Source organism: Emys orbicularis, chromosome 13, assembly GCF_028017835.1.
Source record: "Emys orbicularis isolate rEmyOrb1 chromosome 13, rEmyOrb1.hap1, whole genome shotgun sequence".
Lineage (NCBI taxonomy): Eukaryota > Metazoa > Chordata > Testudines > Emydidae > Emys > Emys orbicularis.
Window position 1 is genome coordinate 6,161,170 of NC_088695.1, and position 21,827 is coordinate 6,182,996.

The 21,827-nt window shown below is 46.8% G+C and overlaps 5 protein-coding genes across 5 annotated transcripts; 3 read left to right on the top strand and 2 right to left on the bottom strand.

Annotated features, from left to right (window-relative positions):
* The first annotated feature begins 1,171 nt into the window (after positions 1–1,171).
* Positions 1,172–1,537, top strand: LOC135888434 (histone H2B type 1-B-like). Its single transcript, XM_065416246.1, has one exon. It carries the CDS (start codon positions 1,172–1,174, stop codon positions 1,535–1,537), a length of 366 nt encoding a protein of 121 aa, XP_065272318.1.
* Positions 1,538–3,192: 1,655 nt separating this feature from the next.
* On the bottom strand, positions 3,193–3,771 carry LOC135888163 (histone H1-like). The gene has a single exon (XM_065415976.1). It carries the CDS (start codon positions 3,769–3,771, stop codon positions 3,193–3,195), a length of 579 nt encoding a protein of 192 aa, XP_065272048.1.
* A 2,382-nt stretch (positions 3,772–6,153) lies between these two features.
* LOC135888164 (histone H1.4-like) lies at positions 6,154–6,690 on the top strand. The gene has a single exon (XM_065415977.1). The coding sequence runs from the start codon at positions 6,154–6,156 to the stop codon at positions 6,688–6,690; it is 537 nt and encodes a 178-aa protein (XP_065272049.1).
* Positions 6,691–7,244: 554 nt separating this feature from the next.
* Positions 7,245–7,751, bottom strand: LOC135888165 (histone H1.2-like). Its single transcript, XM_065415978.1, has one exon. It carries the CDS (start codon positions 7,749–7,751, stop codon positions 7,245–7,247), a length of 507 nt encoding a protein of 168 aa, XP_065272050.1.
* Positions 7,752–10,162: 2,411 nt separating this feature from the next.
* LOC135888430 (histone H1-like) lies at positions 10,163–10,735 on the top strand. The gene has a single exon (XM_065416243.1). It carries the CDS (start codon positions 10,199–10,201, stop codon positions 10,733–10,735), a length of 537 nt encoding a protein of 178 aa, XP_065272315.1. The 5' UTR covers positions 10,163–10,198.
* The last annotated feature ends 11,092 nt before the right edge of the window (positions 10,736–21,827 follow it).

Sequence of the window (21,827 nt, forward strand, 5' to 3'; positions counted from 1 at the left end):
ATGAAGCAGACAGCTCTTGTGTGCTATCCACGCCAAGGGAATCGTTATCAGGCAGAGCAACCAACCTACATCTTTGTAGAGAGGTTGATCTTCTCTAGCTATATGCTGGTATATTCTCAATGATTTAAACATAAGACCGCCATATTTAAATGGTTTTAATTGTTTAAGTTAAAACTTCTTCCAACAAAGTCTGTTGTCAAGTCAAAAATCTGGGAAAATGAGAAGGGAAGGGGGGAAAGTATAGTATCCAGAAAAGAAAACAGAAAACAACAGGGGCTCTCTCTGGTCAAAGGTTTTGAAACCTGGGTGCCTAGAGTTAAAGACTTAAGTACATAAGTAAACTCCAAAAATTTGTAGGCTCCCCGTCCTCCCCAAAAAGTTCCAAGTTATCAGCAGCACCTATTTACCTCAGGAGTAGCTGCTGGGTGGACAGTGGTTTTAGAATCAGGACACCTGTTCAGGCACCTAGGAATAGATTTAGAAACCTAACTTCAGACACATAGGGAGAGATTAGATTAAATGATTTTCTCCCAAACAAGTTAATTGTTTAATAAAGGATAGCAGTGACAAAAGTTTTTAAAAAAAAAAATCCATTCTTTGACCCCTGCAAAAGAAGCCACATGGCTCTTTTGTACACATGGCAAGTGCTGATCAAAATATCTATTTTCTGTCAATGTGAAACTGTGTACCAAGAGTCAAAAGACCAGTGATCAGAACTGCACTGAACTGGTTCTTGTTACATCTATGATTCACATATAAAAAGGGAAAATAAAATGATTTTAAAAATACAGGAAAACAAGATAACTTTCAACATGCTAGACATTCTCCAATAGAAATTTAAATAGTAAATATTTTCTGACTTTTACAAACCTTTGTTGGAATCATAGAGGATCAAACTGCTTTGTTAAGAGTGGGCTAATCTAAGAAGAAAGTTTGGGACAACACTAGATCCTATCATTTAGGCCGCCTTCTCGGTAGCAGAGGATGAATAAAGGGAGCCGTCCTGTTCAAGCTATCAGACTGGACGCGCGAACGAGGAGTGGTTTCTAGGGGAGGGGAGGACCGAAGACCTTTCAGTCTTCATTCAGGTCGGCACCCAGTCTATATAAAGAGGAACTTCGAGAAGGCTGGCGTCTTTTTATGTTGGTCAGAAGCGGGAAAGCAAGTGAGGATGTCTGCGCGTGTGCCGAAGAAAGGTGGGAAGAAGCTGATTGCGGAGGGTGCGAAGAAAGCCGTTAAGAAGCGCAAGAGGAGCCGCAAAGAGTCTTACTCGATTTACGTCTACAAGGTGTTGAAGCAGGTCCATCCGGACACGGGCATTTCTTCCAAGGCCATGAGTATTATGAATTCTTTCGTGAGCGATCTCTTCGAGCGCATCGCCTCAGAGGCGTCACGCTTGGCTTTATACAACAAGAGATCGACTATCAGCTCCAGAGAGATCCAGACCGCGGTGCGCCTGCTCTTGCCTGGAGAGTTGGCGAAGCATGCTGTGTCGGAAGGCACTAAGGCTGTCACCAAATATACCAGCTCTAAGTAAAGCCTTGCGTCTTGTACCTGTGTTAAGGTGAAACCATCCACCGAATTAAGACCCAAAGGCCCTTTTAAGGGCCACCTACTTTTCCCATAAAAGAGCTGCTCATAGTAAGGGAAACTTGTCTAATCAGATTAGTTACTGATTGAGATTTCATCAGTTAAAATGTTCATCATTCCTGACTCTACAAAATTGATAAAAGCGATATTGGAAAAGAAAACCGTGAAGGTGGTTTTTTAACATATCCACATAAGCAAGAATTATTTGTGGAAGTTAGGTTTGGCTTATAAAATGCGGTTTGCGTGCTATAAATTCTTTGCATAGCAGATACTCTAATCCCTTAATAACCTTGCCTTTTATATTGAAATACGGGTATCAAACGCAGCTAGAGAATTTTTTTTGTAGAAACTTTAACTTGTATTGATGAATATTGCAAACTGTTGAAGCGTTTTCATTCGCAAAGGACTTGGCTAGAGTCCTGAAGCCACCCGGCTGTTTCTCTCTTTACCACTTCCCAGCAATATGTTAACAAAATCCGCTGATAAATTTCAGTCTGAAATGGTTTTCCTCAAACAATTGCAACCTGCTGTCACTGTCCCTTTCAGGCAGCAAACTAGACACTCACTGTCTTCTGCGGAGCTGTCGCAGGAGCCTGGGCATAGCCGTGGAGTGATGCTAACTAAGCAGCAACCTACTTGTAAATCTACATTTCAGGTGCAGACCGCTCGGAAATACACCAGCAACCCTGGGGCAAGATCCACTCACTGCCTTTCCAGCGGCGGGAAAACCAACCGCGCTCAGAAATATACGGAGCGGACGGCGGCTCCTGCTGCTCGAGATCACTGGTTTATCAGGTCGGGGCGGCAGCATGCGTGTGGCGTTTATCTGATGGGGGAGCAGGTCCTTTGTGTTGTGAAAGTCTCTTAAGGAGTCAAATTCCTACTAAGTCTTCAACTGGAGTTTTTATAAGACGGGGCCACCTACCTACCGTCCCTGCTCCCCCCGCATGTACATATTCCAATCTGCCCTTGAAAACGCAGGAATCTTGGCCCTCCACCCCAGCCAGCCCTGGCTTCAGTCGGGAGTACTGTACAGCTGAGGCAGAAACAGGACAGACCTGTCCCGTCCTTGAACCCCTCCCCAATCACGGGTAGTCACGGAAACCTTTCGAGCATCCTACCATGACTGCATTATGGGCAATACCAGAATGCACATAACGTGGGGATTTAGGTTGTTTCCAGGCTATTTGTACGTTTCCTCCACCTGTCACATCACATTCTGAGATAAGGTTGGGAATAATTCTGGGGTTTAAAATGTTCATAGTTCGATACGCACAACTCCTATAGTTTCTGGTCACTTGGTCGCCATATCTGCTGATTTTTCACACGTTCCCGTCAGGCAGTGACAGAGGCTCGTCATATTTAATAATATAGTAAACCAGCCCGCATATCTCGCCTCTTTCTAAAGACCTAAAAAGCCTATTTCTGGTTTCCCTAGCGCACCCACTGTTTTCCGTTGAAATCAAAGGGAGATTTGCCAGAGCTAGGGCTGCAGTGGAAGGGAGACATCAGGGCATTCGTGCTTAAAGCTCTCCTGGACATGGTTTGGGGTGGCTCTTAAAAGAGCCGTTGTTGTTTCGTTGCGGTGAATCAATAGGTCTGTTAAGATTTCTGCTGGGGAGCCATTGCCCCGTGAGCAGAGGAAGCCGCAGAAGTCTTGCCAGCTCCTTTGCCTTCGGCCACGTTCCTTATCTTCCCGGGGGTCTTTGTCCCCGTCCCTTTGTTTTTCTTCTTGATCTTTTTAGCCTCCTTGTTGGCAAGCGGCTTTTTATCTGCCTGTCTCTTCTGCTTTGCCGGCTTCTTGGCCTCCTTGGTCTTGGGCAGCTGCAGAACGAGCTGCGTTTTGCCGACCCCTGGTTCTTTGCAGAGCTTGTAGGAGCCGGGAGCTCCAGTCACTCCAGGCACCTTGCACAGGATGTTGTTGGTGACCAGCTTCTTGAGCGCCGCTTTGATGCGGCTTTTGTTCCTCTGGACGTCGACTCCCGTCCCCGCCAGCTCCTTCTCGATGGCCACCAGGGAGAAGCCCTTGCGGCTCTTGGAGAAATCCACGCTCCACAGGATGAGCTGGGCAAAAGCCGGCCGCTGTCTTCGAGGCGGCTTCTTCCTTCTCTTCTTTTTCCTTTGGCTGGCTGGAGCTGGAGCTGCGGCTGGAGCTTCAGCTGCCGTTTGCGCTGTATTCATCTCGGCCTAAAGGGGGCGCCGCTTCTGCAGCCACCAGCACTGCTCCGCTTCCTATTCCTTAGAAGCCTATTGGCTCGCTGCTCCAGGCGCCTGCGGCGCAGTCTGTCCCCAGGTCGCTGCTGTCGCCGTTCACGCCGCGGACTGGAAGCCAGGGCTGCTGCCCGCGGCTAATTATAGCCTGGACCCCGACGCAGCCGAATCAACCTCCTGGCCCTCCTGCTTCCGCAGCTCTAGGCTCGCCTCCAAAGTGTGTCTCTCCAGCACCGAGACCCTGAGTTTCTAAGAGCACACGAGGCCTCCTGTCATTCCACAACAGACATCTTGTCCAGATCGGGAGGGTGTTTCATTCCCTGGCGTTGGTGTTAAGGAATGAACCTCCTGCTGGGGGGTGGGGGGGGAGAGAGAAAGTGAAAATAAAACCACCAAAGCCTCGCACACATCTCCAGCTCTACACTCAGACTGGAGCAGTATTTGATATTTTTCTCTGAACGAATGTTAAAATTCTCAGCCGTACCTCTGACAGAAAAAGGAACAGGGATGAATGAACAAATCAACCTATGAAGGAATTCAATAGATGATTTTGTGGCGTGGGGAGGAATTGTTTTTAAATAGAGCAGGTGAATTTATCAGTCAAGATCATCAGGGATCCATCCCATGCCAGCTGCTGGGACTGGAAGACGGGATAGATCACTAGGTAATTGCCTTGTTCTGTCCATTCCTTCTGAAGCATCTGGCATTGGCCACTTCAGAAGACAGGATATTGGGCTAGATGGACCCAGTATGACCATTTGTGTTGATGGTAGAGCATGACAGTTTTAGGAGGAAAAAAGAGAGAGAAAGAAAAGGGGCTCTCTCACTGGTTCATTTAGGATCCTCATTCTCATTGGCTCAGGGGAGCTGGACTCCTACTAGCCAATCAGAATGGAGGAACTGCTCAGCTCTAAGGTTATAACAAAAGTCGCTCAACCATTCTGTTTTGTTGAGAGAAGAAAGGTGTCCTGTTGATAGGGGGTGTAAGGCTGCTTGTGAGGAAAGGAAGTTGCCTAGGTGAAGTCTTGTTCCGTTGGGTGGGGCTACTGTTTCCTGTGGGTAGGCTGCATAAGCTGCTACATGAGATGTAGTAGAAATGTTGCCTTTCGATAATTTGGTTGTTGTGCTGAAGTATCTGAGAATGAGTCCTGGGAAAGTGAGACAAGCCAAATTGTTCTGCACTATCCATAGTTTGCTGTCTACAACGATTGAAGAGCTGAACAAGTTCTTATGGGGTCTTGCCCAACATTGAGGCTGTGTTTTTGTGTGAGAGAGCACCACCCAGTAACAGTAGTAACTAACACTGAATGTAGTATCAAGAACTAAGGCTGTATCTGTTTTTGCCTTCCTATCACCTTTATAGGAACAGGCATAGCAAATTCTCCCCGACATAGATAGGAAGAAACTTCTGATAATACATTAGCCCTACTCTTCATTCTAGCCAGCTATTGTTAGCTATGGGGCTTTCCTTTAAATTTTACCCACATTCTATTTCCTTCATTGATCTATATGATCTTCATGATAGAAAACACTCCAAAAGGAGCACTGATTACAGGTAATGCATATTCCACCCGTTTACAATGCATATAATTCCATAGTGTGTGTATACGACAAAATAAGAATTTGTCTCAGTATGTGGCCAGCTAAGAAGTATACAGCTCCACTGGGTATCTATGTATATGGGATATGTTCATTTGCACATTTCTGAAAATGTGTTCCTTAAATGAGAAGTGTTCAGATACATAAACGGAAGATTTTCAAAGGCATACTTGGCCGTTAAACTCAATCAGAGTTGTGAGTCTTCATTAGAATTAGGCTATTCCAGTTAGGCCTAATTGTTATTTGTGACTTTGAAGCTCTTTCTTTAAAAGTCTACAAGGACAAAAGGATGCAGAGTTACAGGAGAAGTAAGAGCACAATCATAAAGGATCTCACTGCTGTAGGGCTTTATGTAATTGTTTTGGCAGGTGAATGTATTGCTTAATGTTTGTAATCCTCAGCCAAACACATTTATCATGTAGTTACATAGCCCAGTTTTGTGACCTATCCCAGCCAGCAACTCATAAATATTTCGGACAACGCCAGCGGGGGAACTAGGTCAGTGCCCTGGAGCGGGGAGGGCGAAATGATTGTGCAAATCGGGGCTGGTGCTTTTTTAGGGCAGCATGAGTGGGGCGGAAGAAACACAGGCTGGGGGGAGGCGCAGGGGCAGGAGTAAAGCAGGGGATTGATTCGGTTGCGTCGGGCTCTGCTCTCTATCTGGCCTCGAGCGGCGGCCCCTGGGCTCAGTGTCAGGGCGGCGGCCCCACGTGCGGGTCTGGGTGGCAGCAGCTGGGATTGGTTCGCAGGGACATGCCCGGTTCGCTTCGTCTCCCCGCGGCTTTTGCGGCCTCCCGCGCGGCTCGGGAGAATCCCCGGCGCAAGAGAAGGAGGAAACCGACTCTCAGCCAGGTCATTCTCCGGGCTGCTGCTGTCCCCGCCGCCGGCAGAGGCGCCTCTCTCGCCGCCATCAAGAAGACGCTGGAGGGCGAGGGATACGACGTGCGGAAGAACAAGGGCCGCATCAAGACTGTGCTCCGTTATCTCCTGAGCCAAGGGGCCCTGCGTCGGGTCAGCGGCAGCGGCGCCTCGGGCTCTTTCAGGCTCCAGCGGGGTGGCGGCGCCCCGAAAGCAGAAAGGAGGGAAACAGCCGCGGCCAAGAGGCGCCAGAGCTCGGCGAAGACAGGAACAGCTGCCCCAGGGCCAAATGATCCCAGCGGGGAAATCAACCCGGCTGCTGCACGGCCCAAGAGGGTCAGCAGGAGCCCGGGCAAAATCAGGGGGACGGTGGCAACCCGCAGGAAGCAAATCTTAGAAGATATTATTAAGGGCACCTTCCTTCTGGAGTGACGGCTCAGGCCAGGAGCGAAAAACGAAACCAAAACGGTTCTTTTCAGAACCATCCCCCAGCGTTCATCAAAAGAGCGAATGTCTTTGCTCTCTGGTGCCATATTTTGTAACGCGGCTTTTTTTAGAGATTTGGGAGGGCTGTGTGTGTTGTATGTATTCCTAGAATAGAAAGCAACCGGCAGCGCTACAGTTGATGAATGCATTTTATGGTAGGCAGGTCAGGAAAACCAACAACAGGAGGACAAGGCAGGGAGCTTTCAAGATTAGTTAGACCCTGCCATTGAATTAACTGACTTAAAATAAAGGGGGGTTGACCTTATTTTGTTGTTGGGTTTTTTTGATTTGGTAAAGAAGACAACTGACCCACGTTTATATAGTTTTCACCTCCCCTAACGCCTAGGATCTGGTCCTATACAAATACAGACAAAAAAGTTTTTTTAAAAAAGGTACATTTGTGCTAACGCTCTTTTAGGGGAAGTTTTTGGGGTGGCTCTTAAAAGAGCCTTTGGATTGATTTATTTTTTCGGTAGAATGGATCAGTAGAATTATGCCTTTTAGGACTTCCCCTCCAGAGATGTTTCCCACTGCATAAAGGATACAGAAGCGACAGTTTCTCCAGTTCCCTCTTCCTGATCTACAAGAGCCTCCGCTTTCTTCTTGGCTTTTTTCTTGGCTGCTTTTTTTTTCCTCTTGATTTTCTCAGCCCCCTGCTTCTTTGGCGAGTTGTCCTTCTTCACCAGCTGAGGAGGTAGCTTCGCTTCTGCGATGAGCTTGTAGGAGCCCGGGACCTTAAGCAAGACATTCGTGGCGACCAGCTTTCTGATCCCCGCTTTGATGCGGGCTTTGTTCTTCTTAACATCGATCCCCGCCGCCGCCAGCTCTTTCCTGATGACGCCCAGGGAGACCTCCCCGGAGTGCTGGGAGAAATCCACGGTCTGGAGAATGAAATGGGCAAAACCTTCGCGGTCTTTTCTACTTATCAGTACCGCCTTCCTCTTCTTCCGCTTCGTTCTCTCGCTGGCTGGCGCCTGGGAAGGGGCAGCCGGCTGATCTGTGTTCATCTGGGTAGATACAAGAGGCGCCGCGTTTTCTATTTTTGATAGTTGTTCTCTACTTGCTACGGCGCAGCCTGCACCTCACGCTGCAGCAGATTGAAAGCCGGGCACTGCTGCTGCAGCCCGAGGGGTAGTTATACCCCAGTGTCTGACGCAACCGAATCAACCTGGTTCTATCCCCGCCTCTCTCTGGTCCTCTAGCACTAATAACCGGTGTGTTATGTTCGCCTGGTGAGGCTGTTTTGTTCACCAGAGTTTGGTGATCAGATAAACTAAAACAATCAATCTCTGTCAGGGAAAATATACAAAAATCTCGAATCTGCTCCCCGGCTGAGGAAGCCAATAAACAAAAATCGTGATTTTTCTCCAAATTATTGTTAAAATTCCATCATTTTCTCAGGATAGTCTAGGATAAGAGAAGGGTTTACACACTATGGCATTTTAATTCCATGACAGATACTTTAGAGGCGGGGAAACATTGGTTCTATTTTTGCTTGGTTTCCCGGATGAGCTAATGAAAAGGAGAAATGTTTGGATCCTTAATTACATATCAAGAAGGCGAGGCTGATGGGTAGATACAGAATTGAAGGGTGAGACCTGTACTAGCGAAAGGTTAGGTGGTAGGCGGTCTCAGTCTCCCTTCAGGTCTGCCACTACTTAATACATGGGAACTCCGCGCCCCTACGTTTCGTTTTTTTTGTAGCGAAAAGAATAGGGAGAGAGGTGTGTGTATGTACGATGAAGAAATGTAGACAGATGCTGATTGGTGATGTCGCAAAGAAGGGTGCGGAAAAAGAGTAGGAAAGCGTTTTATTCCGCATACCTGTAAGAGATGCTGAAGTAGGTTCACATGGGCACCCGGGCATGTTTTCTAAGGTCCTGAGTATCTTGAATTCTACCGCAAATTATCTGTCTGAGCGCACTGCCACAGAATTTATCGTGCCTGTCCGTATACAGCAAGCTCTGGGAAGTCAGCTACAGGGAAGTCGAGGCTGCTTGGATCTTGGCCTGAAGCGTGAGTGGGTTTGTCCTTTCTAGTTCCCCCCCCCCCTCTCTTCCCTCTCCCTGTAATGCTAAGTGTCAATGATCTTGTTATTTATATAACTATCCAATCCTAAAGTATTTTCCTCAATAATTTTGAGTCCTGCTGGGTATTTATTCCGTTAAATCATTCTTGTCCGTTTTAAAGTTATTCCATTTCGATTATATGGTTATGTTGAATGACACCTTGGTCCTGTAATGTGAGACAACAAATGTAGCACCTGAATTATCAACTTCAATCAAAAAATTACTTTCCCCCCCAATAGACTTGTGCTGGGAACTCGACATTTGAGGCACCCATAGCCTCTAGACACTTTTGCAGTTTATAGCTAATACCTTTAAACCAGATGCATAAAACAATCGGGATCTAAATAAAACGAAATAAAATAAAATGCCTCTGTTGTAAAACCCAAAGTATGATATCAAAATTAGCTTCCCCTTTTACTAAAAACCTATACCTTAAAACAATATAATTATTTTCCAAACACATGAAAATAATTATTCTTCCTCCCTGTTACATTTTTTTCTGCATGTGTATCCTATAGTTTTCTGCAACTTTTGCTCTTTCTACTGAAGTTAATGGATGTTTTGACATTAATTTCAGCCAGGTAAATGAGAGTAGGATGCATCCCTATCTAAATTAAAATAGCAGTACGTTTAAAGTACATTGTAATGTTTTACTATGACAGAAAACTAGAGATATTTATTTCCTTTTGAAATTAGACAAATCCTCATAGGCGAGTATGGGGAAGCCTAGGTGTGTTTCTTGTTTGTCTTTGGAAGGGCACTGCACAAAAAAACAAAGAAATAAATCATTTAATTTCTTTGTGTGGGATACCTCACTCCGCCTTAATACTGTTCCCTCGATATCTTGAGGGCAGGCACAGAATTGAAATTGTAATTTAAGATTAAACCCAAATTTTGTTTACTTTTGGAGGACAGGCAGGTGGATAAATGGAGGGTTTTGTCGATTTCTGGCGCGGGGAGCTTATTCAGTGGATCAAAAAAATGCAGCGAATAAAACCACCTAACAGTCCTAGCCTGGGGACGTCTACGTTAATTGATCAAAAAGCCAGTGGGACTTTTAAACTTAGAGATCAGTGGAGTTTCAGAAACACAGATTTCTGCGACGCTGGGAGGCAAGGAGAGGCTGATTGATTCTGTTGCGTCCGCCGTCGGGGGAGGCGGTGCGCGCGGCGACCTGGTTGAGTCGGTTGCGTCGGGTTCTGCTCTATATAAAGCCCGGGAGGAGACCCGCGCGATTAGTTCGGAGCGGAGAGTCGTGGAAGCTTCGTGGGAGCTTATCGCTTTGCAGATCAGAGGCGGCGGCAGCAGCAGCCACAGCGGCAGCGGCAGCGGTTGCAGCGGGGCGGCGGCGGCGGTTTTTGTGGCTGTGAATACAGTGGGGAGAAATGCGAAATTTAAGCTCCGCCTCCCAGGCTTTTCCCTCAGAAGGGCCTCTATCTACTTTTCCACCCAAGAAGAGAGGGAGGCCGTCTCTCCCCGACCTCATTCTGCGGGCTGTTTGCGTCTCTACGGCCCGCAAGGGCGCCTCTCTGGCTGCCATCAAGAAGGCGCTCTTGGCCGAGGGGTACGACGTGCAGAAGAACAACGGTCGCCTGAAGGCGACGCTCAGCTCTCTCGTTAGCAAAGGGCTGCTGCAGCGGGTGACGGGCAGCGGCGTCTCGGGATCCTTCAGGGTCAACAAGCGCCAGAAGAAGGGGGGCGCCTTGAAAGCACCGAGGAAAAAAACGGCCGTCAAGAGACCCAAAACCCAGATAGCGGCCAGGAGGTCTCCGAAAAAAATTAACCTCATAGCAGCTAGGAAGGCAAAGGGGCCCGGCAGGGAAACCAAGCCAGCTGTTAAAAAACCCAAGGCTCACAAAAACCCGGCCAGACCCAAGGGGAGGGCTGCCCCCCGCGGCAAAGCTGCTGGCAAGAGGCATTAAAAACACATTCCTCGTCAACTAATAAATATAAACTCAACGGCTCTTTTAAGAGCCACCCTCAATATTCACTAAGTGAGCTGCTGTTTCGCCGGGAGAGCATGGGCGGTGCGGTGTGAGCTTTTACCGACAAAGATGCTTCTTGGAGGGAAATCTTTGATTTGGAATTTTATTCTGTGTATTTTACTAACAAGATTGCATAGGACAATGTAAAAAAAATCGAAATTTTCCTATTGAAAAATACTCAAAGTTGATTTTGAAAGTAATCAATAAAATTGTCCTCCCCTGAAAAAAAGTTCCGTGAAAAAAATCTTCACATAAACAAATACTTTAAAATGATCGTTTTACGCCGCAGTAATGATCAAAATTGTAACCTCAATACACTTTTATTACGAAATTTATATCCACGTTTGTCGCTTTAACGATTCTAGCAGAGAACTGGAGCTGGTGCCTGTTTCCTATCAGGTCCGGCGGTAACTTACTGCCCAATGAAAGTGCAGGCCTCCTTCCTCTGATCAGCCCCTGTCCTCCCCCACAAACGCTCTACCAGTTATTCATCTTTTCATCCAATTAGCACCCGCCCTTGCCGCTATACATGAGCTCAAAGTTGTACCGTGTTTCCCGTTGTGGTTATTTGATTGTGGTTTTCTGTTTCTGTGGTGTAGCGATGGTGAGACGTTCACTGTCTGGTTGTGGTGAGAACAAGGCAGATTGCTCGGAAATCTACTTGGGGGAGATGCCACAGAATCAGCAGGCGCCTAACACTGTTCGGAAGAGTGATCTTGCTGCAAATGGGATGGAAAAGATTAATCCGTATCGAATTAGCACTTGTGGCGCTGCAGGAGGTTTGCTATTGCGGCTGCTCCCTAAACTGCCTTTGTAGCTAGCGCCTGGTCAGAAAAGTCGCTCCGGATTTGAAGAGCGACCTTCGTTTACAGAGCTCCGCTGTCCTGATCCTGTAAAAACAACAACGAAGCTTATCTTCACTGGTCTTATTAGACGACAGTAATTTGTGAGCTGTTCCACTAAGCGAGATGCCGTCCCAGCGGCAGATTTCCGAGCGATCTGCTTTGTTCTCCCTACAATAGCGGGATACAGTTTGGCTCGTTTAGGAACATTCATGGATTTATGAACAAGGCGCTGTGTTCTTGCTACCACCTGGGAGAGAAATGTAGGAATGAAACAAAGATCCTTTGCTGGGCCACAGTACTTCCCCTGTACAGTATTAAGAGAGAAAAAATAAAAGACACCCCCCCTCCCCACACACTTTTTTGGGTGCTCCCTTGGGGTCTGGTTTCTTTCTTCATGAGTGACATGTTTTAAAAAAAAAGGCATTCCCCACCCATTGGGGCATAGCACATGTGGTTTGTAATGGATAGAGGTAAAATTAAGGGCTTATTTTAGCAAATATTTCATTGTATTGATACATCAAACTGAAACCCCGATCAGGAAGGAAGCCCAACTCTGCTAGGCGCGATCAGACCATACAGGCCCGGTCCCTATGAGCAAAGTGGGAGCAAAGTCACCTTTCCATTCACCCCCCCCCCCCCCCAATGAAACAAGTCTATAAGTCAATCTTCAAAAGTCAGTGTCGTTTGATTGGTTTCCTAAACAAACCAATGAAAAGGCGAATGGGCGGAACGCGAGGAGTGGCTGTTCGCTGCTGGAACACGCCAGGGGGCAGTGTTCCCTGAGGGCCGCAGGGTAAGAGGTCTCAGTCTTCCTTCAGGTCCCCCTCACGCACTATAAAAGGAGTTCGGGCCGGTACAGTGTTCAGTTATCTACGTAGATAAGTGGATACTGGAAAGAGAAATGGAAAGAAAGGGGTTGAGGAAACTGGTTAACTGGCAGCTTGATAGTAATACAGAACAGGAAAGCTTTATTATTTATATCTCTAAGGGACTGTAGGTAGCTAGTTCTTCTAGACACAGGCTTGTTTTCAAAGGTTAAGAGTGTTATAAATGTAGTTATAGATAACTTGTTTAAGCATATTGGTGTAGTAACAATATGCCTGGTGTGGTACAGTAAGTGCTTGACCATGAATTCTAAGAAAGACCCTGACACTGGTCTGCTTATTACTGTGTGGGGAGCTATTTAAGCATGCTGCATTTAAAGGTGCCAAGGTTGACGATAAATACACCATCTCTAAGCAAAACCCCCTTGCTAGCCCTTTGAAATAATTAGATTCCAAACACACTTTTAAAGGTCACCCCCCCCCTTTTTTTAAAGTTCAGTAGAATCTTTAATTGAAGAATGTTATTGTAATACTTATTGAATTACACATTTTTAAAGTATAGTAAATGTTTACATAAACAAAGCCTATAAAATGTTGGCATTTATAGGTCCTGTTCCAGTAGCAGTCAGACAAAGAAAAACCACAACCTCTATCTGTAGAAAATGTGAAATAGTGCAATGATTTACTGTGGTAATAAGTTTTATGCAGGTGCGTTGCCTAAACTCGTTCAATACTTCATCTTTCAGGAAGAACATTGTACGGGGGAGGTGTGAAATGCAGTGATAGTTTCATGAACCTGATAGCCTTCAGATATGTTAAGGGCTGTTATGAAGAGGATGGTGATCATTCTTCATGTCCATTGAGGGTACAACAAGAAGTATTTGTCTTAATCTTTAGCAAGTGAGATTTAGGTTAGCTATTAGAAAAAATGTGCTAACGATAAAGATACTTAAGAAATGGAATAGCCTTACAAGGGAGGTTGTGGAATCTGTCATTGGAGGTTTTTAAGAACAGCTTAGACAAACATTGTTAGGGATGGTCAAGGTCCCTTCCAGGCCCTACATTTCTATGATTCAATGAAAAATCCAGAGTACAAATTAAAAGGAAAAAAGACTCAAAGGTATGAGGGGGGTAAAAGCAAGATCCAAAGTAAAATGAGGAAATAATAAATAATTTCTCTAGCAGAAAACCATGTTTTTATTTTAGGTTTCCCTCCCAGCAAATGCTATTAACACTTGTAAAATCAACCTTGAGCCAACAGCATCCAGAGTGTTTATGAAAACTTTTTAAAACCCAAAGCCTTGACAGCCTGAGCGACAAACCAGCTCTGTTAGCCAAGGGTACTAGAGAGACAAGGTGGGTGAGGTAGTATCGTTTATTGGACTAATTACGGTTGGTGTGAGAGACAAGCTTTTGAGCTACACGGAGCTCTTCTTTGGGTCGCTGTGTAAGCTCGTCTCTCGCACCAACAGAAGTTGGTCCAAGAAAGGATATCACCTCACCCGCCTCTTCTCTCTACTATCCTGGGACCAACATAACTACACTACCACCGCATACAGTCCAGGCTATTGCAGTTTTATCAACCTGGGTATGTGACCCAGCCACCACTAGAAGGGGATAAAGCGCCACACTGAGTGGAGTTGGATTACAGATCCATTGATAAAGCTGAAAGCTTCTGCAGGGGATTTTATCCTTTTGGCCACTCCTAGCCCCCCATCACTCTATAACTATCCCTGCCATGCAGCAGGTGGGGGCACCGTGACACCCTGGGAGCGGGCCAGGGATGGTGAGAACTAAGCAACAAACTGGGCTCATTTTTCTGGTTTAAGTAAAGCTTAGATCATGTCTCCAAGAAGTTGCACAAAAAATGTCTTTCTGGCTGCCCCTAAGAAGAGCTGGTGAACACGCTCACCAAAGGATCTTTGCCCCTTGGGCTCTTTCAGTGAGTGGGTGTCCAAATAAATCACAGCCAGAGCACCCATGTAAACACCCACCTCTCAGTCACCTCAAGCCAAAAAATGATAGAGAATGTTAGAGAAGCCAAGAAATCCCCCAGCAATGAGAAACATTAACTAGAGCGCTCAGGAAATGGCACAAGACCCTCCAAGAGGACCAAGCATCCCAGCAGCCAGTGAAAATCAGCGAGAAGACTCAAAAAGAGCAGCAAGAATCAGAGCACCGGAAAGCTCACAAACACAACAATAATTATTCTTAACGAAGAGGACCTCTTGCTGCGTACTGGCAGAGGTGGCTCTGTCGGCCACCTCCCCATCTGATGCCAGGCTCCATAAGGTGCTGACTTTCTTTGGTGTCTATTCTTAGCTTGGCTCCTGTCTCCTCAGCTCTGGCAAATTCCCAGCCAGTTCTCTCTGTCTCCTCTGGGAAGGAGCTGGGCTTCCCTGCCCTTCTCCCAACTCTTGGTCAGCAGCTTCCTCTGCCACTGACAAGCCCCTCAACTGTCTTTCAGTTCCATTAAGTCAGGTTACCTTCCTGCCCATGGTAAAGGGTTCCTGGCCATTCCTTGGCCTGCCTCTGCTCCCAGCTGATCTGGGTTATCCCCTTCACTGGATCAGTCCCCCCGCCTCTCAGCCAGCTCAGTAAATTCGTTCTCTCTCATCTTTCTCCATGAGCAGCATGTAATGCTGCCAACCTTCTCCCACAGAGGAGAAGAGCTAATTCACTAGCTGCTCCCCTTCCCTGCCCTTTGAGGAGCATCTGGCATCCCTGATGCTTGTGTCATATATTTGATTGTGTTGTAACTTCCCATGCACACCGCACTTTCTTAAACAGCCTTTCCTCAGACCAATGTGAGTGGTGTTTCCTGTTTATGTTGAAGAATCCAAGTATGAAACACACACACACACACACACAGCAGCTAGGGAAAAATAATAGTGTGTGTGTGGGGGGGAGGAGAATAAAAAGAACATGTTTTTTTAATAAAAAAGTTTTAATTAAGTGCATGTGCAGCTTAAAAGGCGTTGCGACTAAAGCTGGCATGACAGAAAATGAACCAATTGGTGTTTTTTTGTGTCACAATTTTGGACGTTTGCTGACCCGCTCCAGTTCACAGTCACGGTTTGCTCGCCCAAGCAAAGCAAACAAACGGCCTACATTTGAGAAGATTATTTTGGAGGCAACTGACACGTTCCCATTTGTCCTAAATCAGAGGATCAAGGGGCTTATTATTATTTGTTCATTGTACAGTAGAACCTCAGAGTTACAAACACCAGAGTTACGAACTGACTGATCCACCACACACCTCAATTGGAACCAGAAGTACACAATCAGGCAGCAGCACAGACAAAAAAACAACAACAACAAAGCAAATACAGGACAGTGCTGTGCTCAATGTAAACTACTAAAAAAAAAGGGAAAATTAAAAAAAAAATGTGACAAGGTAAAGAAACTGTTTCATGTTTGCTTCATTTAAATTAAGGTGGTTAAAAGCAGCATTTTTTTCTGCATTGTAAAGTTTCAAAGCTGTATTAAGTCAATGTTCAGTTGTAAACTTTTGAAAGACCCACACAACGTTTTGTTCAGAGTTACGAACATTTTGGAGTTACGAACAACCTCCGATCCCGAGGTGTGCGTAACTCTGAGGTTCTCCTGTATTCTCATAGCACTAATCATCGATCAGGATGACCCATTGGGTTCGATGCTGTAGAGACATAGACCAAAAACCACAGTCTCTGTCCCAAAGCGCTCAACATCCAAGTAATAAATGACAGTGTCTCTTTCAATAACATTTAACATGCTTGTTTCTCTCTTCCCTTTGCCGCACCTTTCTTAAACCTCCCCTACTCCCTCCAGGTTACCCTGTTCAGTCCCTGCCTTTCTCCCTGAATCCTTCTCCCTCACCACGTTCCCCTTTCCAGTCTCTACTGTTTTTCCCTTCGCCCTGCCTCATTCTCAGACCCCCATGAGCTGTCATCATGCTACATCGGCCTAGTGTGGGGTTTTAAACGGGCTTGGTGGAATGAGTTTGGATTATCCAGCTGGATCCTTTGGTGCTCGTCTGCAGGCGGGAAACTTTTAGGGCTAAGTGACACTTCGTTCCCCTGCCGTCGGCTGGGATGTGCCTCGCGTCTCTATCAGAAAGTGTCGCTATTGATGACGGACGGGGTTACGCAGCCTGTGATTGTTCCGAGCTCCATCGTTTGTGCACCACTAGAGGGGGAGGCAGGAACACAACAACCAGCTGCCTCCACTTCCAAACTGCCTATAGGTCACTGGATTGAGAAGGACCCACATTATTCCTCCTAGAAACACCAGCCTTGCCCATCCCTCCACCACCTGAGGGGAAACGGCTGATGAACAGCGAATTCTTACACATTGAAGGGTGCTGCACTAGGGCAGTGGTTCTCAACCAGGGGTCCGCAGTGGTCTTCCAGGGGGTATAGCAGCTCATCTAGAGATTTGCCTAGTTTTACAACAGGCTGCATAAAAAGCACTAGCGAAATCAGGACAAACTAAAATTTCAGACAGACATTGACTTGTTTATACTGCTCTATAGACAATACGCTGAAATGTAAGCACTGTATTTATATTCCAATTTCTTTATTTTATAATTACATGGTAAAAAGGAGAAAGGCAGCCATTTTTCAGTACTAGGGGCTGTGACACTTTTGTATTGTTGTGTCTGATTTTGTAAGCAAGTCGTTTTTCAGTGAGGTGAAACTTGGGAGTAGGCAAGACAAATCAAACGCCTGAAAGGGGGACAGTCGTGTGGAAAGGTTGAGAAGCACTGGACTAGGGGACGTTGGCTCCTCCAGCAGCACTGCAGGGGTGTGTGTCATGTTTTGGAATCGGGTGGCGTCCCTTTAAATAGCACGTGAGCCCTCTAGCGGTGCTCACTAGGTTCTGTGTTTCAGATGCCTCTGCTGGAGCAGCAATGCGCACCTGCCACTCAGCAAATGTGAAACCCTAAATGCCCCAGCTTGAGATGGGATTTTTCAAGGCTTCCATAGGGCCTGCTGCTATCCCACACTGCACTGCTGTCTAGCTGGGTTGTCCTGGTTGGCTTTGTGCCCTTTCCTGTTCTGGGGTCACCCTGGCGGGATGATGCCTTCCCGTTTCAATGCCGGCACAGAGCCGGGTGCTGTCCTTCTGTGAATCCAGCTCACGAGGCGTTCATCTCTCTTTGTTATACTCCTGCTTAGTGAGCAGTCGTGTCTCATGCATCAGTGGGGTCTCGTGCCGAGGTCCTGGCCTTCATAGCCCTTTGGGGATGGGCCCGTCTGAATTCTAGCCACTCCAGCGCGCCATATACAAGGAGCTAGCTGATCAAATGAAAGAAAGGGAGCACAGCCGGGATCCAGCCGCTGCCACAAGGAGAGAAAGGCGCTCCAGCTAGGTTACAAGAGGGCCAAGGACAATACTGGGATTTCTGGGAGAGCTTGCAGGGCCTGCAGTGCTGATAATGTGCTGGGCCATGTATCTGTGAGAGAGCCCACCCCTGAACTGCTGCCTTTTGTGGACACCACCGCTGCCACCATCACCTTTAAAATGCAAAAAAAACCGCCCCTCCCCCCCAAGGCAAGCCTGCCTCAGCCTCAACCTCAACCCCCAACCACAAGGCAACTCTGCAACTTGTCCCCCCCTTTAACAGCCATTTATAGTATCTGGAGAGATAACACATAGCGATAAGATTGATAACGTCATTTTCTTACTTAAACTGCGGAAGTGGGAATGCTGCAGCATCATTAGCTGGCCACAGAAACATCTAACATTAGATAGCCCAGTGTACTGTGAGAATAATGCACATCTTTAAACCCACGTAAAAGAAACCTGGCAGATTAGATTATTTTTCTGGCAATTGGCAAATCCATAAAAAAAACCCCAGCCAGGTGGTAACCCTAACCCCAGTCAATGGCCACCAGGGCGTAGTCCAGGAGGAGACAGAGAATGCGATCCCAGATCTTACTGATGCAATCGACCAAGCGGTAGACACAGAGGAACTGTCTGATTCACACCCTGAGGTAGAAGCTGGATCACGGGCACAGACCCAAACCGGGGAGGAGGGCCACTCCCAGTAAGTATTGCCTGGTATATAACAATACACCGCCGTCAGAGGCGGATTAACATTGTGTGGGGCCCTGGGCCAGAGCAAGTGGGGGCCCCTCCCTACCCTCTCTGCTTGCGGTCCTGCCCTCATTCCACCCCTCCCCCCTGCGGCCCTGCTGCCTTCCATCCAGGGTCCCCCCCATTCTGCCCCCCCACTGGGGCCCCACAACCCCGTTTGCTCCTTTCTGCCCCCCCCCTGCAGCCCCAAGACCAGAGAAGCTCTGTCCCCCCTGCCACGGCCCTGGGGCCGCAGCGGGGAGTGAGAGCTCCCCCAGCCCTGAGGCCACAGCAGGGAGCTAGAGCTCTGCCAGGCCCAGGAGCTGGGGCCTCTGCCAGCACTTCCTCTGGCTACTTCTACAACATTCGCTGGTTGCCGGTTTGGCCTGGTGCTTGTCCACTGAGCAGCTTCCCTGCACTGAGGCTAGGAGACAGTGGTCTCTGATCCCCCCCCAGCCAGCACTGGGTGATGCAGGCTTGGCAGAAATTGTGCCCGCAGTCTATAATCATCACTGGGTCTTTACAATAATCCACGCAGATGAAACATGAGATACCCAACTTGGAGCAGCCACTGGGAGGGTTTCCCTGCCTGGAACTGACTCATAGTCAGCTGATCTCCTAAGAGTTTACTTTTTTAAAGTGACAGCCCCTCCAGTGAGCAAGGGGCCCTGATCTGCCTAAGGAGCACTAGTAAATACACAAAAATAACAGGAGTACTTGTGGCACCTTAGAGACTAACAAATTTATTAGAGCATAAGCTTTCGTGGGCTACAACCCACTTCCTCGGATGCATATAGAGTGAACCATATATTGAGGAGATATATATACACACACATACAGAGAGCATGAACAGGTGGGAGTTGTCTTACCAACTCTGAGAGGCCAATTAAGTAAGAGAAAAAAAACTTTTGAAGTGATAATCAAGATGGTTCAGTACAGACAGTTTGATAAGAAGCAAGTGTGAAAATACTTACAAGGGGAGATAGATTCAATGTTTGTAATGGCTCAGCCATTCCCAATCCCTATTTAGCCCTGAGTTGATTGTGTCTAGTTTGCATATCAATTCCAGCTCAGCAGTCTCTCGTTGGAGTCTGTTTTTGAAGTTTTTCTGTTTTAAGATAGCCACCCGCAGGTCTGTCAAAGAATGGCCAGACAGGTTAAAGTGTTCTCCCACTGGTTTTTGAGTATTATGATTCCTGATGTCAGATTTGTGTCCATTAATTATTTTGCGTAGAGCCTGTCCGGTTTGGCCAATGTACATGGCAGAGGGGCATTGCTGGCACATGATGGCATATATCACATTGGTAGATGTGCAGGTGAACGAGCCACTGATGGTATAGCTGATGTGATTAGGCCCTATGATGGTGTCACTTGAATAGATATGTGGACAGAGTTGGCATCGGGCTTTGTTACAAGGATAGGTTCCTGGGTCAGTGTTTTTGTTCAGTGATGTGTGGTTGCTGGTGAGTATTTGCTTTAGGTTGGGGGGTTGTCTGTAAGCGAGGACAGGTCTGTCTCCCAAGATCTGTGAGAGTAAAGGATCATCTTTCAGGATAGGTTGTAGATCTCTGATGATGCGCTGGAGAGGTTTTAGTTGGGGGCTGAAGGTGACAGCTAGTGGTGTTCTGTTATTTTCTTTGTTGGCCCTGTCTTGTAGGAGGTGACTTCTGGGTACTCGTCTGGCTCTGTCAATCTGTTTTTTCACTTCAGCAGGTGGGTATTGTAGTTTTAAGAATGCTTGATAGAGATCTTGTAGGTGCTTGTCTCTATCTGAGGGATTGGAGCAAATGCGGTTATATCTTAGAGCTTGGCTGTAGACAATGGATCGTGTGGTGTGTCCTGGATGGAAGCTGGAGGCATGTAGGTAAGTGTAGCGGTCAGTAGGTTTCCGGTACAGGGTGGTATTTATGTGACCATCGCTTATTAGCACAGTAGTGTCCAGGAAATGGACCGCTTGTGTGGATTGATCCTCATGGATAGACTTTACAAAAACTAGACAAGCCATTTACAAGACAAACTTTGCCTCTCTACAAAGGAAAAAGGACACTAAACTATCTAAACTGCTACATGCCACAAGGAGCCACAACAGTAGTTCCCTTAACCCACCCAGCAATATTGTTAACCTTTCCAGCTATACTCTTAGCCCAGCAGAAGAGTCTGTCCTATCTCGGGGCCTCTCCTTTTGTCCCTCCAGACCCACGAACATGATACAGTTCTGCGGTGACCTAGAATCCTACTTTTGACGTCTCCGACTCAAAGAATATTTCCAACATACCTCTGAACAGCATACTAACCCACAGAATCCCCCCTACCAGCACTACAAACAAAAGGATTCTGCGTGGACTCCTCCAGACGGTCGAAACAACAGACTGGATTTCTACATAGATTGCTTCCGTCAACGTGCAAAGGCTGAAATTGTGGATAAGCAACATCACTTGCCCCATAACCTCAGCCATGCTGAACACAACGCCATCTACAGCCTCAGAAACAACCCTGACATCATTATCAAAAAGGCTGACAAAGGAGGTGCTGTCGTCATCATGAATAAATTGGAATATGACCAAGAGGCTGCTAGACAGCTCTCTAACACCACATTCTACAGGCCATTATCCTCTGATCCCACTGAGGATTACCTAAAGAAACTACACCATCTGCTAAAAAAACTCCCTGACAAAGCAAAGGAACAAATCTGTACAGACACATGCCTAGAACCCCGACCAGGGACATTCTATTTGCTACCCAAGATCCATAAACCTGGAAATCCTGGACGCCCCATCATCAACTTCATGAAAAAACTCGTACAGATACAGACAGACATCATCTTCCTTTCCAAATGCAAGCAGATGGACATCATACCAAAAGGACTAAAGGTAAAAAATCCATTACAATCTACATATCACACAGACTATGCTGAGAGACTGTGTCACACACTCTCAAAGAAACTGCGAAACCACCTGATCAGCATCCTATACAACAAACAGGGAAAGATTAAGAATGAGCTCTCAAAACTGGATACTCTCATAAGAAACCAACCTTCCACACAAACTTCCTCATGGATAGACTTTACAAAAACTAGACAAGCCATTTACAAGACAAACTTTGCCTCTCTACAAAGGAAAAAGGACACTAAACTATCTAAACTGCTACATGCCACAAGGAGCCACAACAGTAGTTCCCTTAACCCACCCAGCAATATTGTTAACCTTTCCAGCTATACTCTTAGCCCAGCAGAAGAGTCTGTCCTATCTCGGGGCCTCTCCTTTTGTCCCTCCAGACCCACGAACATGATACAGTTCTGCG